Below are 13,676 nucleotides of genomic sequence, written 5' to 3' on the forward strand. Positions count from 1 at the left end.
ACCTATTATTTTCCACCCCAAACACCATCTTGCTTTTCTCCTTGCTCATGGAGGAACACAAACAGCAGATATATAGCAGCCAATAGGGTTGTTCATTCAGGCCTGGAATCAAAAGAATTTGTATGTTGGATGGGAAAGACAGTAAGTTATGACAAAAAGGCCTTTAATAATTGAATTTAACATCTTTAATTATTTAAAATACATACTAAAACCACCAGCAAGACATTACTGCACTATATGTATGTATTCTTATGTAATTGAAATGATATATCCTTTAACTGCAGAGTCTGTGATAAAATTATTTAACTTGTGCCCCAAGGTGTATAAACTTTTCTTTGTACATATTCCGCACGGGTAAGATTTTGAAAGAGTGCCGATGCTTCGGGTACCGACTCGCTACCCATTCTCACGGCTACTGAATGAATATTGTATAACATCGAAACTATCCATCGACCTATGTCAAGTTGAAGAGACAGCCTTGTTTGTGTAAAAGATTTGATTGGCCTTATGACTCTTGGAGTTTATAAAATCCCTTGTGAGTGTGGTGATGTCTACGTGGGGGAGACTGGGCGAACAATATCTACTCGTCTCAAAGAGCACCAAATGCATTTCCGACTTGGTCAACCGGATAAACTAGTTATAGTCAAGCATAGCCTGGATGAGGACCATAAAATAAGGTGGAATGACACCACAGTTTTATGGTGATCAAATCAATTTTGGCATCGTTTAACTAAAGAGGCTATAGATATAAGACTGGAAAATAAAAATGTGAACAGAGACAGAGTATTCGATCAGCAGCTCTTGGAATAGAATTCTTAAAGGAATTATGATTGCCAGAGCTACGTCTGTCTACGCTCTACCACGATCCTCCACGACAACAATCTGGACTCGACCAATCCCGCTCCTAATGCTGTGCTTCAACGGTCACTTCAAATATTCATTCAGTAGCTGTGAAAACAGGTAGCGAGCCTGTACCCAAAACGTCGGCGCTCTTACAAAATCTTACCCACGCGGAATCCTGAGAAAAGTATACATTCTGTTCGCCAGGAAAAAATAAAATCTTGTGTCTCCAACTTTAAATTCCATTGGCAATACCACCAACTGTCTTAGCGACATACCAATAAACCCATGGGAACACTAGTAATGGAAGCATACCAACACGCAACGAACTTATTGCTTGAATCTTTCACTAACGAGACTTAAGTCTTTGCTTCATTTAATTCTAAGCAGTGGAAAAAATTATGCACTTAAGTTGGGCTGTAGCATCAATTGTCTTTAAGTTTGAACAAGCAATATCTAGCCAACTTGTACAATGCAAAAGCTCTTGATGGTTTATAATCGAAGAAGATGCTGTCCCTCAATGTGAATAATGTTATTACAATTGTGCTACTTTCGATCAACTGTGTAATATATAGCATGCTGAAATTTTCCTACGAAGACCAGGCTATATGGATGGGTTCCTTCTTACAATCCCCTCTTCCACCTCAACCTTACCACTCAACCACCTTAAGGTGGTTTATGAAATGATACAGAGGAGCATGGCATATGCAGTGTAAGATGCCAGGTAGAGTTCAAAACTTTTACGTGGGTTTTACTCTCATATTCTAAGACCGTGGTTTTACTCAATCTCGAAGCGACCCACACATGGCCCCTGCATACTCTGCATAGAATCTGTTAAAAACTTTTGTAGAACCATTGCAGAGTCTGTATACATTCTGTGTACAAAATTGATGCTGCCTGTATTCAATCTGTAAAACTTAAATACATTCGGGTACAGCCTGTATAAAATGTGTGTTTCTGAGCAACTAATTATGTGTCAAGTGTGTGAAAACTGTGCAGAAATTTATATAGCTTATTTAAAAAATTTAAGCCTGTGATATAATTTTCCATTGGGGCATAACCTATATGACCCATGGGTCCCTTGTTGTAAAGGATCCCTCTTAACTCTGCTGATAATGGCATTCCTATTTAAAGTCCTCCTACCTTTCCTCTACACACTGCATGTTCCTTCCCCCAACCAACACTATCCTCAGCTAGCTTCTGTGGTCTCTCAATGATGTTGGGCCATCAAAATGTATATTTTAGTAAAAAGTAAAGGTACGTTCCTGATTGTTGTAGACGCATTATAAGTTTTGTGGACACTGCAGTGTATCAACACAGTTGGTTTAAAGTGTGCTGTGGTTTTAAACATGGCCACCTCAACTGCTGTCAGTGGTGGATACATATGGGTAGCCCCCTCACCCTCTTGCGGGGCCACCTGCATTGCCTAACATTGCAGAACCACAATATTGCATGCATAATTGTAACTTTTTTATATCATAAGATAGCATCATATTGTATACGCATAAAATCAGCTTAAATGAAACTTTCTCAAACTTTGAATGCGACTTATTTTTCATTTCGATAAGAATAAAGGTATCCCAAGAAATATTTTGCGCCCCCCCACCCCCTCGAGTTTTTTCTGTATCCGCCCGTAAATTTTATACAGGTTTATACATTTTTTTCATAGGGGGCTACTGACTGCTGTTTAATTAGGAAATGGTGTACAAAAAATAAAAACGATTCTTCTCTCATACACTAATATATAGAACCTGGGAGAGGGATTTAAGGCCCTTTATATGAATATAAGTGTACTTACGTCACGGATATGTTTAACTGGCGAGAGTGATTTAGGGATGGAGAGAAAATTAGCAACAGCAATAAAAGGCTACTATTTCATGAATTTAGTTTAAATAATAATAACTAACCCTTCATTAAGTAATTAACGTATTCCAAAATGGTGATGATATGCTTTTACATGTTTCTGTAATTTACTTATCGAAAATTAGCTTATAGAAAAAATACGAATTGCCGCCGCTTCGTCTGACAGTCTTTTTTTTACGTAGACAAATGACGATGCAAGAACGCATGTAGCCCATGGCGGCAGTTGTCTGTTTGTTTGTCAACACAAGGATGATCAGGAATAAGAGCACTATTATTTGTTGAAATAAGCTCTCTGTGCTCTGATGTCTTTTCTTCGGGGAGCATCTGTTTCTGTCGTTTAGTCGGTAAAATTGTTTACGTCGAAGTTCCTCGATTATGCCGTAAAATGGAAATTACGGCTGGAAATCTGGAGCAAATAATTCTTCAGTTCTACTGTAGCGACGTGGTGAATCAAACCCCAGCACATGAATGGCTGACCATTGCGCAGCAATCACCTAATGCTTGGTGCTTTGTTTGGGATCTTCTATCGCCCGAAAAGGTGCATATCACTTATCTTTTTAATCTGGCTATAAACCAACTTATATATTCATACAATCAACTTTATTTCAGTCTCCCGAAGTGCAATTTTTTGCTGCTACTACTTTGCACACGAAGGTTGCAAAGCACCTTCGAGAAATACCTGAGGAACAATACGAGTCATTTAAAAACAAACTTATCGATACCTTAAAAATTTACAGAAATGGGCCCAAGATCATCGTTAACAGACTTTGCATTGCAGTAAGTATTTTTATTCGTAAACCATCCCTCAATGATCACAATACTTGTCAATCATTTACTATAATTATCGGTAGTAATAAATGTTCTTATATCCTAGATGGCTGCGTTTATCCTTCAAATATCACCAGAAAAGTGGGAACATCCTCTTTCTACACTAATGAATACATTTTGTCCAAGTTCGTCTCCATCTGACTGCGATGAATCTCTACGATGCCTTTTGCTGCAGCTTTTCATGGTGTTACCAGAAGAGGTATTCATTGGGAGAAAAATGAGTTTCTGCATGTGTAAACTTAGACATTGAAAACTTCAACAACTGGCATGTAAGAGGTTTTCGGTTGAAAGCTTTTTCTGGGGATTACAGCCGTAAATAATCCATCCTGTTTTTGATGTACTTATGGCCTTTATTGCCTGTAAAAAATGCTATGGATATGGTGCAAGAATGGATAAATGGGGAGCAGACTTAACGATTGGGCCACACGAGAACACACATAACCACATCACAACAGTGCTGCCAACACATCAAAAATGCTTCTTTTTTAAATATAACATAATTAAATTAAAAAGAAGAACTTTGTGCTTTCACATTAATATTTATTCACGACCATGGTTTCAACGTTAGACGTCATCATCAGGTGAACTGTACAGAGGTCCATCACATCCTTTTATACCAGGCTAGAAGGGGTAGGGAGGAAGGTAATTAGGTTGAACGGATTGGTCAACAGAGAAGAGGGAGGGGGAAAAAACTTGGTCATAAGGTATGAAAGAAGTTAGGGGGAGGAGGCTCCCTTAGTGAGGGCATGGCAGGTGGAGGGGGGATGGTTCAGGTGAGAGAGAGGCCGAAGAGTCCGTCATGTCATTAGCCCAGGAATTTAGGAGTGGGAGGCTTAAAAGAGGGGAGTGGGAGTCTTACAAAAATTCGTTTACAATGTTGTCATTGGACCGTACGTGCTGCAAAATTTCCATCTGTTCCAAAGCGTCTAATCTAGGTCCTTTAGGTTTATAATGAAGCACTTCAAAAACAAAATCACTTTGATGATTGTTATCTAACAAATGTATAGCAAATTGTGAAGTAGTCGTTTTATTTCTCAGGCAGGCTTGGTGTTCTTTCACCCGTTCTTGAAATTGTCGCCCCGTTTGCCCAACATACACCGCGTTGCAATCACATTTTAGTCTATACACCCCACTCCTTTCTTCTCTTGGGATGGGATCTTTTGTGAGGGAAAGAATGTTCCTGAGGTTGGAGTTATTGTAAAACGCAACTTTAATTTTATCCTTAGGCACCTTTTTGTAAATCTTCGGCCCAATGTCCTTTAAAAAAAGGATTCTACGCCACTTGGCCGTGGATTCTTGTCGCGTTCGGGATCCATTAATTTCTCCCACTGCTTGTTTTTTTAATTGTTTCCGATATAAGCTATCAATTATCTGTTCATTGTATCCGTTATTTTTAGCAATTAGTTTAATTGTATTTAATTCCTCATTGAAATTGGCAGGGGACATCGGAATATGCAGCAACCTATGTAACATGCTGTGAAAGGCTGATAACTTCTGAGAAAAACAATGTCTTGAATTTGAGTGGATCACTTGGTCTGTATAGGAGTTTTTCCGAAAGACTGAAAACTCCAGGTGATTGTTGAGCTTAGAGACTTTAAGATCTAGGAAGTTGAGAGAGTTATTTTCTTCTATTTCGTAAGTGAAATTCAAATTGCGGTCTAAGGAATTCAAAAAAGATAGGAACATTTGTAGTTGTCTTTTTGAGCCAGTCCAAATACAAAACACATCGTCTACATATCGATGCCAGGATAGCACATTTTTGGTCTGTGGATTATTGGGGGAAAACAGGTTCCTTTCGAAAAAGTCCATGTACATGTCTGCCAGGAGAGGGGATAAAGGAGAGCCCATGGCCAATCCATTGGGCTGTTCATAAAATACACCGTTAAATTTGAAATAATTTTGAGACACACAAATCTTCAATAGATCACACAAGTCACTTATAATGGGATCTGCCACACGTTTCTGGACGAGAATACTGTACTGTACTGTCAGATTACAAGAAATGGGATTTACCTATAGAACATCATTAAAATTGGGACGTGTAGTTCAAATTCTGGATGTATGTAATTTGGGTACAGAATATGTCATTTGGGGTCTCATGGTTGCCACAATGTATAATTAGTATTTAAATTGTATTTTGCCAGTACTGTCCTCTCCCAGTTACATGGCATCCGATAGCCTGGTTTGTGTATTACCCACTCTGTTTTCTCTTCCATTTACATTTTGGTAAATATGCCATGGATAGCAGTAAATAAATTTTTTGTTAAGTGGAATTTACATTAAAATAAATCTAAGTTTGCATGCAATGTTGGTCAAATTTATCTGGTGTTACATTGACCATTGGTGAAGTGAAATTTTAATGTCAAAACCGCATATTCTCAGGATTTTGGTTATTCATGCCTCGTTTGATTGTGCTGGGCTGTACTATTTTATTCTAAGCAGCTAAAATAAATAGTTTTTACTTCTTCATCAGTTTATGACTAATGTTTTCTCCTCAAGTTTCAGACTATGCATATCCCTCAAGGAAGGAGGGGTTTAGTACGCAACGAGTTGCAGAAATCCTATCCTCAAGGTATGGTTTATGTTGATTTTATTTAATATCTGACAAAAACTCTTCCTTTTTGTCAGTCAAATTCAAAATTTTAAAAGTCAATGTGTATACCAGATGCAGATAAGGCAATTTGAGTTTTGTCACATTGTCTAGTGTATAATCTTAATTTATTTACCAAAAAATAGCATTGTGCAATGGATCACCCCAGTTCAAGCATAGCTAAAGATTTGCTTACTCGTTTATTCAATGTTATGTAATAGTGAATAATTCATTTTTGGATATGTATAGGTGAGGGCTCAATTAAAATCCCCAAGTACGGCAGGTTTCAGTAAACAGAGCCACCAGATGTAAGGGGCATCATCTTTTTTGGAACATATTTCCAAGAACAGAACCCAGTGAAAGTATTCCCTTGAGTTTTCTCTGGTTAATTGGAACAGAATTCCAATTGCTTAAATGGGCCTCATGTAGTTGGCATTTTTCTGTAACTCCTTGGGGAAATGAAAGTTTTGAAAAGAATTTGTACATTCCTTCTCTGAACTAATTTGATACCTCAATACATATAGGCATCTATTCATTATTACATTTATGAACATTTTCAGTAAATAATGAAGTATTCAACTTCACTCTTGTCACCAGTGGACAAGCCATGCAGTCCAGACATTAAAGCTTTAAATCAGCTGTAATCTCTGAATTCTTTAAAAGAGAACCAATCGGTATGAGATTGTGTACAAAGTTAGAGAATGTGCCAACAAACATTAGTGAAATAGAATCGATTGATGCTTCCACCTTGGGGGTGGTTTTCACCCCTTCTCAGTGGTAAATTTTCTCTTTCTCTTTAATCTTTTCTCAATCTCAGAAATCAATAGGAGGACCAAACTTTAAGCAAAAAATGTATTTTGAAGTTTGTTTTGATAAATTAATATGTTTTGAATGATTTGGGATTGAAAACATAGAATTTTTATTGAAAAAATCAAATTTTCCTACGGTTTTGCACATATAACTCACGAACTACACATAATTAAAAAAAGTGTGAAAAATAAATGTGTGTTTAATGAAACAACTTTCAATTTTGAATAGCTCTAAAAGTATTTTTTAATATGTAAAATCTACATAACTTCATTCATTCACACAGTGCCTTAAGTGCAAAAATACACATAAATTCAGAGGTAAGGAAAGAAAGGGATAGGAACACATAATGGAAAAAGGACGAGGATAATGGTGCTGTGGTAGATGGAAAAAAGCCAGAAATCAGAGGGTACAGTACAGTCCTGACTGGGACTCGAACCCAGAACATTGCTGGGTACACCCATGTATCAGGTACACTTATCAACCATAATATTTCTATCAAGTCACCTGAAGTCTTCCGAAACTGTATCTAACGTCATATGCGTATCTATCATAGGTGGATTTAGGGGGTGGAGCGCGGGGGCACGTGCCCCCCCTCCCAGATGCTTTAAAAAATAGACTACTTTTGCAATACAGTTATTTACGTTCATTTTTTTGTGTATTACGGAGCCTCAATCATTTGAGCCTTGATCCCAACTCAAGAAGACAGATTTGCCAGTCATTTGTCATTCACTAGAGTCACCACCATTGAGTTTATTAAGGTCATCACTCAAAAGAGATGACTCTCAGATGAGACTCAGACCACCAAGCTATCCAGGCTAGAAATCACTCACTCCCATGGCCATTTATACCCCAAATGATATTTAGCCTCGACAACTGTCTGTCTCCAACTCTTTCTAACTTCTGCATCTGCCTCGCTGACTCCAATTTTCCCCATATCAATCAGTACCTCATCCTTCCATCTCTTTCTCGGTCTTCCTGGAGGTCGTCTTCCAGGCTAGAAATCAGAGGGTAAAAATGTGGCCTGACTGGGACTCGAACCCAGAACCTCCCGGTTGCCGGCCGGGTGCTCTACCAGTTGCGCTATCAGGACGCTTAGATTTACCATGATTTCCACGGGGCTTTATGTACAGAAAACTCCCTTTGATGTGGCCCACAAGAGAAACCAATGGATGGCACAGGGGCAGCTCACCACTCACCAACAGAAGAAATGGACGAGGACACAGAAATCAGAGGGTAAAAATGCAAAAAAAAATCTTTCCTGCTCTCGTGTGAGTGTGTATCTTTCCTTTCATCCTTGTGTCCGCATCCATTTCTTCTGTTGGTGAGTGGTGAGCTGCCCCAGTGCCATCTATTGGTTATATATGGTAAATCTAAGTGTCCTGGTAGCAGAACTGGTAGAACACCTGGCCGGCAACCAGGAGGTTCTGGGTTCAAGTCCCAGTCAGGACTGCATTTTTACCTTCTGATTTCTGGCTTTTTTCCATTTACCACAGTACTTTTGTCCTCGTCCTTTTTCCATTATGTGCTCCTATCCCTTTCTTTCCTTACCTCTGAATTTATTTGTATAATGTACATAATGTATATTATGTAATATATACACTAGTGTCCAAAAGTTAAGCATAAGTTACGAATAAGCAGGGATATAGGAAATAGACTGCAAATGGCACGACATGTGCTTCTACCAATCTTACATGTTCGCCTTGCACAGGAAAGGAGTATTCCCTGCTTCTTCCACTGTAGATATTTTAGCTTGCTACCTTATTCTCCTAATCCACCAAAAAAATCATCCATGGGACAGAATATGCATCAGTAGCCTAAGCAGTTGGAGCACCTTGAGAAATGAGTTTGAGAATCAGTCAATTGCTATTGCAGTATTCAACCAAATAAGGCAGGTTTCCATGGAGAATTTTGCTTATTGCCTTAGCCTTTCTCTTCTCCTAACTCCAAAATTCCTCTTCAAGACACAATGTAGTCCACAACTCTCATTCTGTTTAAGCATCCTATTCTCTTCCATCCCCTCCCATGCTTACCCAATATTCTTCCCTCTAACGCTGTTTCCAGCATCCCCTTCCTGCTCAGTACTCTTCCATCCAAACCTTCTGCCTCCTCTGTATCTCATCTAGAATCTGCATCTCCTCACCCGCCATGCAGAGCACTTTGTTATTCCTCCTCCTCTTCGTCCAATTCACCTTCCTCTTTATTCTCCACACCCACATCTCAAAGGCCTCCAGTCTTTTCTTATCCTACTTTCTAAGTTTTCTTTTTTATGGTTACAATAGATGGTTACTGTAGATGGTTACACTCTAGATAAAACACTTCACTTGTGGTAATTTCTGTGATGATTCTAGTAGAAAGATGCTCTGATGTAGTAAGTGACCACTGGGCATAATACCTATTGCTGATACCGTAAATATGAGTTGAGAGAAAACCATTAATAAATAAAAAATTATTTAAAAAAATAAAATGTATTGCATTAAATTTTAAAGTCATCTGGTGTCATTTGGTTATGCTTTTGCCTTTGCTAATAAAAGGTGATCATTTCTTTTCCATGCCAAATTTTCTGTTTGTAGATGATAATATTTTAATTATTCTAAGAGGTCACTAGTACAATGAACAGAGGAATCTGTGAAGATATCACAAAATGTAATGAATACATTTAAATAAGAAATTGAATTAATATGCTACACCTGAAAGTAAATAGAAAAGAGACACTTGATGTGTACAGGTAGTTTGTTGTGTGTCTTTGTTGCTATATATGGGACTTAGTTGCTGTGTATGGGACCCTTTGGCAAAAGGAGCTGTAAAAATTCATCACATGAATATTGTTGTGTGTTCAGGAGTGATAACTTTGAATATGTGTATATGTTTTTGACAAAGTATTTGGCATTACATATTTGTATTAAAAACTGAGCAATTAAGATTATACAGGGAGGAAAAGGTCAAGATTTTAAGTTTCTTATACAGATGTCTACCAGGTGATCTTATAGATCTTATATTTACCAGCAATGGCTTCTATTGCTTTATTCTGAAATTAAAAGCCTTTTGAGATGTTGGAGGCATTCCTCAGAAGATTATGTCTTAAAGTCGGAAGTGGAGGTATGTTTTAGCATGGTAAAGCATCTTGAATGTCTCAATGTAGGTTATAGATAAATCCTAAAAAGCATACTATGGTTGGGTTATCATTATCTTTGGAATAAAAGTATGTTGTATGAGGTGAAACTAAGTTGAAATGTCCTTTGTCTCTCTCAAAGCAGTGTCTTCAGTGCTCGTTTGGGCCCTGGAGTGGGGTTCGCAGCATGAAGTTGAAGTTGCAGCTGAGTGTGCAAGAGCGTGGATGCAGTTAGGTGTGCCACTGCCCGAAGTCATTGGGGAGGGCGGCATTGCTCCGAAGCTCATTCGGTTGGTGTGCCAGATTCCATGGGGAGCAGTTACTTCTGCTTCCTTGGAGGCACTTGGTGAGATGGCCACGCATCCAGACACCCACCACCATCCACGCTCAGTGCTCTCTTTGGCTTCATCATTAGTGCCTGCAGTTGGTGAATTGGCACGGAGGTGGACCATGGCTGGTATTCAGGTTGGTGTTGGTCTATCAATTTATATAAAAATTAATGCTTCAAATTTTACCCATCATATGGGTTTAAATTCCTCTTAGCAGAGAAAGTCCCCAATTTGCAGTATTTCTTATTTTCTTTTGTTGTGTCTTTTTCTCATTTCTTAATCTTGTTACTGTTCATCAAATCTTAAGACCTCTTATGTCCATCTTTTTTCTAAATGGCCTCTGCATTGTCTTCGTCACCTCTTAATATGACAAGCTGATGCAGAAGTAGAGAATTTTTCATGGTAGATTCTGTGGGAACTTCAATTAAATGACTGAAAATTCTTTCTCCTCTCTGGAACTTCCCTAAGCCTGTCAAATCATCGTAACGCAGATATTTCATTCCATCTTGTTAGAGATTTATTTCATCCCTAGAATTTAGAGTGTATTTTACATTATTGGATGTTTGATCGCCTATGTTTCGCCCCTGAGAATTCATACTCTTCCATGATTAGTTTTTGTTAAGGTTATTAATTTGCATCTGTCACTCACCCACTGTAGTAGAAGAGTGATAACCCAGAATGCTTGGGTCCAGATGCATTCTGGATTAACGATATTTCCGCTGAATAGATCAGTTACCTGGATGTAGGCAGCACTACAATATAGAAAATATTTTTTTTAAAGATGCGTTAGTGTCAAGTGGAAATGATGCATTTTTTAGTAGAATGTCAAGTAATGTGAAAAAAATCAGATTTATAAAATTTAGGACTGAAGAGGTGATTAAAAAAGATTTAAAAAATGTGAAAAGTTTATTTGTTGGTAAATCAAAAAGGTAGATATGTTATGAAAATAATATTGATGAAACCACCTGTAAATGGAAGGCAAATGGTGTATTTTTACAATCCGACAAGAACATTAACATTTTGCCTCCCTGTATTTTGTGATGGGCAGCTGTCGCTAATTCCATGTTATTTTCACAACTGCTAGCATAAAAGCATAAATTTATCGATAGTTATCAAATCCTCCTATTGGAAGTAATCCCACCTCAAATATATAACCGTAAAAAATAACTGATTGTGAATGTTTACTCTTAAATGTAATATTAGTAGTCGCAGAACGTGAGTATTTTGGAAAAACTATGTGGTATTAACTTCATAAACAGTCTTATACTAGTCCGTATTACTCATATGGAGTGAGGCTTCTATTGCTTCTTTCTGAAATGAAAAGCCTTTTGAGATGTTTCTTTGATGGAGGCATTCCTCAGAAGATTATGTCTTAAATTCGGAAGTGGAGGTATGCTTAGTGGGAGGCATCTAAAGAAACATGTTATTAACAAAGTGTCGATTTTCACTGATGCCAAATGAGTGCATGTAGATAAAAGGTGTCGATAGAATTCCTCTTTATGATGAAGGGAGGTCAATGAATGAAAAAGTAGGTGATCATATTTCAAGGAAGAAAATAAAGTATGTACCATATTTCATATACTGTACATTTTTCTTAAAACTTCACCTCTCCTCTTTATTTTAATTTCCTTAGACAGATTTTGATTAATTTTGGGCATGCGGCATGCACATGCATGTAAACTTCAACCCACTTCCATACCTCTCCTAATTACCGTATTTATCTGAATACAGTCCTCCTCTTTTTCCAAAATTGACCGTGGTAAAAGTAAATGTGGGACTAAATTCAAGTATGTTTTTAAAAAAAATTTCACAAAACTGAGGCATCAAAATTAGGGGCTATATTTCGAGGGGGAATATATTCAGAGAAATGCAGTAAGTCTGAATAATTTTAGGAATAGACATGGGCGTTGATGCCATGAATTCTGTGGTATGAAATCATAGGTAGGTATTCCAAGTCACATTATGAATTATTTTGCAGAAGAAAACATCAAATTAGTTGACTTGCTCTTGTGGGATTTATTTTTATTTTATTTTTTTTTATTTTAAAGAAATATAACCACATACAGCATATACTTGCCATTTTATAGTGGCCAGGTAACAATACATAAATTAGAGGACGAAGACGCTATATAACATGTAGAAAACAATAATTACATTTACAAAAACAAAAGGACAACAAGAAACTGCAGTGACAGACTACCTCGGTGACTCGGAGATAGGATAGGGAAAGGCTTATGAAGGATTTCAATGGAAGTGCAAAGGGGTCGATGTGTGGAGGGAGTGAGTTCAACACAGAAGTAATGCGGTAGAAAAACGAACGTTTAGTGAGTGAAAGTCTAGGAATGGGCATGTGGATTAGGGGATGAGAACGGGTAGGGCGGGGTGGAACTTTAAATTGATAAAAGAGAGCAATGCAGGGCAGTCGATGGTGGAATTGAGAATCTTATAAATAAGTTTTAAATCAGCTGTGAGCCTATGGGTAGTGAGATTAGGGATGAAGAGGGAGGAGAGAATAGCATTAGTGGACATGTTGCGTAAATGCAGTATTCTATTTTTTACTATATTGGCAAAGAAATTGCTGACACAGTCCAGGGATGAGAGGTTGGTTTGTGAAGAGATAGACCAGATGGGACAAGAGTAGCTAAGAATTGGAAGAATGATAGATGAAAAAAAAGTTCGAATTGCTTGGGGGTCTTTAATTTCAGTGAAACGGAACAGGAGTCCTAAGAGGGACATTGCTTTAGACTTGATGGATTGTATGTACGGAGAAAAATTTAATTTATCGTCAGTGATAATGCCTAGGTCCTTAGATGTTGATACACGTTTAAGCAAGTGATTAAAAATACTGTAGTCAAATTGATGAGTTATCTTCTTTAGGGAAATGGACATCACACTACATTTTTCTGGGTTTAATGCAAGATTCCAGACATTACACCAATTGGATGTCTGACGTAAGGCATCTTGTATGCCTTGGCAATCAGATGGTTTTTGAATTTCCTTGATCAATTTACAATCGTCAGCATAAAGGAGAGTTTGAGCTTGGGAAGAAGGTAGCAAAGAGGCAAGATCATCAATATACAAGTTAAACAGGTAAGGATCAAGGACACTCCCCTGAGGAACCCCAGATGTCAGAGGAGACCAAGGAGAAGATGAGCCAGAAAGAAGAACCCTTTGAGTTCGGTTGTTGAGGAAGCTAGTTAGGAGACTTTTGAAATTACCAGAAATATTAAATCGTTCACCTAATTTGTGGAGGAGGAGGCTATGATTGGTAGAGTCAAAAGCTTTGAAAAAATCCAGGAAAATGGTG

At 37.8% G+C, this 13,676-nt stretch overlaps 1 protein-coding gene across 3 annotated transcripts in view; it reads left to right on the forward strand.

Annotated features, from left to right (window-relative positions):
* Positions 1-2,472: 2,472 nt before the first annotated feature.
* Positions 2,473-13,676, forward strand: part of LOC124157085 (importin-13) — a 47,025-nt gene continuing 35,821 nt past the window's right edge. The window contains exons 1-5 of one of the 3 annotated variants that reach the window (XM_046531565.1): positions 2,473-3,241; positions 3,313-3,480; positions 3,578-3,730; positions 6,031-6,103; positions 10,183-10,505. In XM_046531565.1, coding sequence (XP_046387521.1) covers positions 3,089-3,241; positions 3,313-3,480; positions 3,578-3,730; positions 6,031-6,103; positions 10,183-10,505 — 870 coding nt within the window. In that variant the 5' untranslated portion in view covers positions 2,473-3,088. The remainder of the gene's footprint in view (positions 3,242-3,312; positions 3,481-3,577; positions 3,731-6,030; positions 6,104-10,182; positions 10,506-13,676) is intronic. The other 2 variants (XM_046531575.1, XM_046531568.1) reach the window with 2 other exon arrangements.

Source organism: Ischnura elegans, chromosome 1, assembly GCF_921293095.1.
Source record: "Ischnura elegans chromosome 1, ioIscEleg1.1, whole genome shotgun sequence".
Taxonomy (NCBI): Eukaryota; Metazoa; Arthropoda; class Insecta; order Odonata; family Coenagrionidae; genus Ischnura; species Ischnura elegans.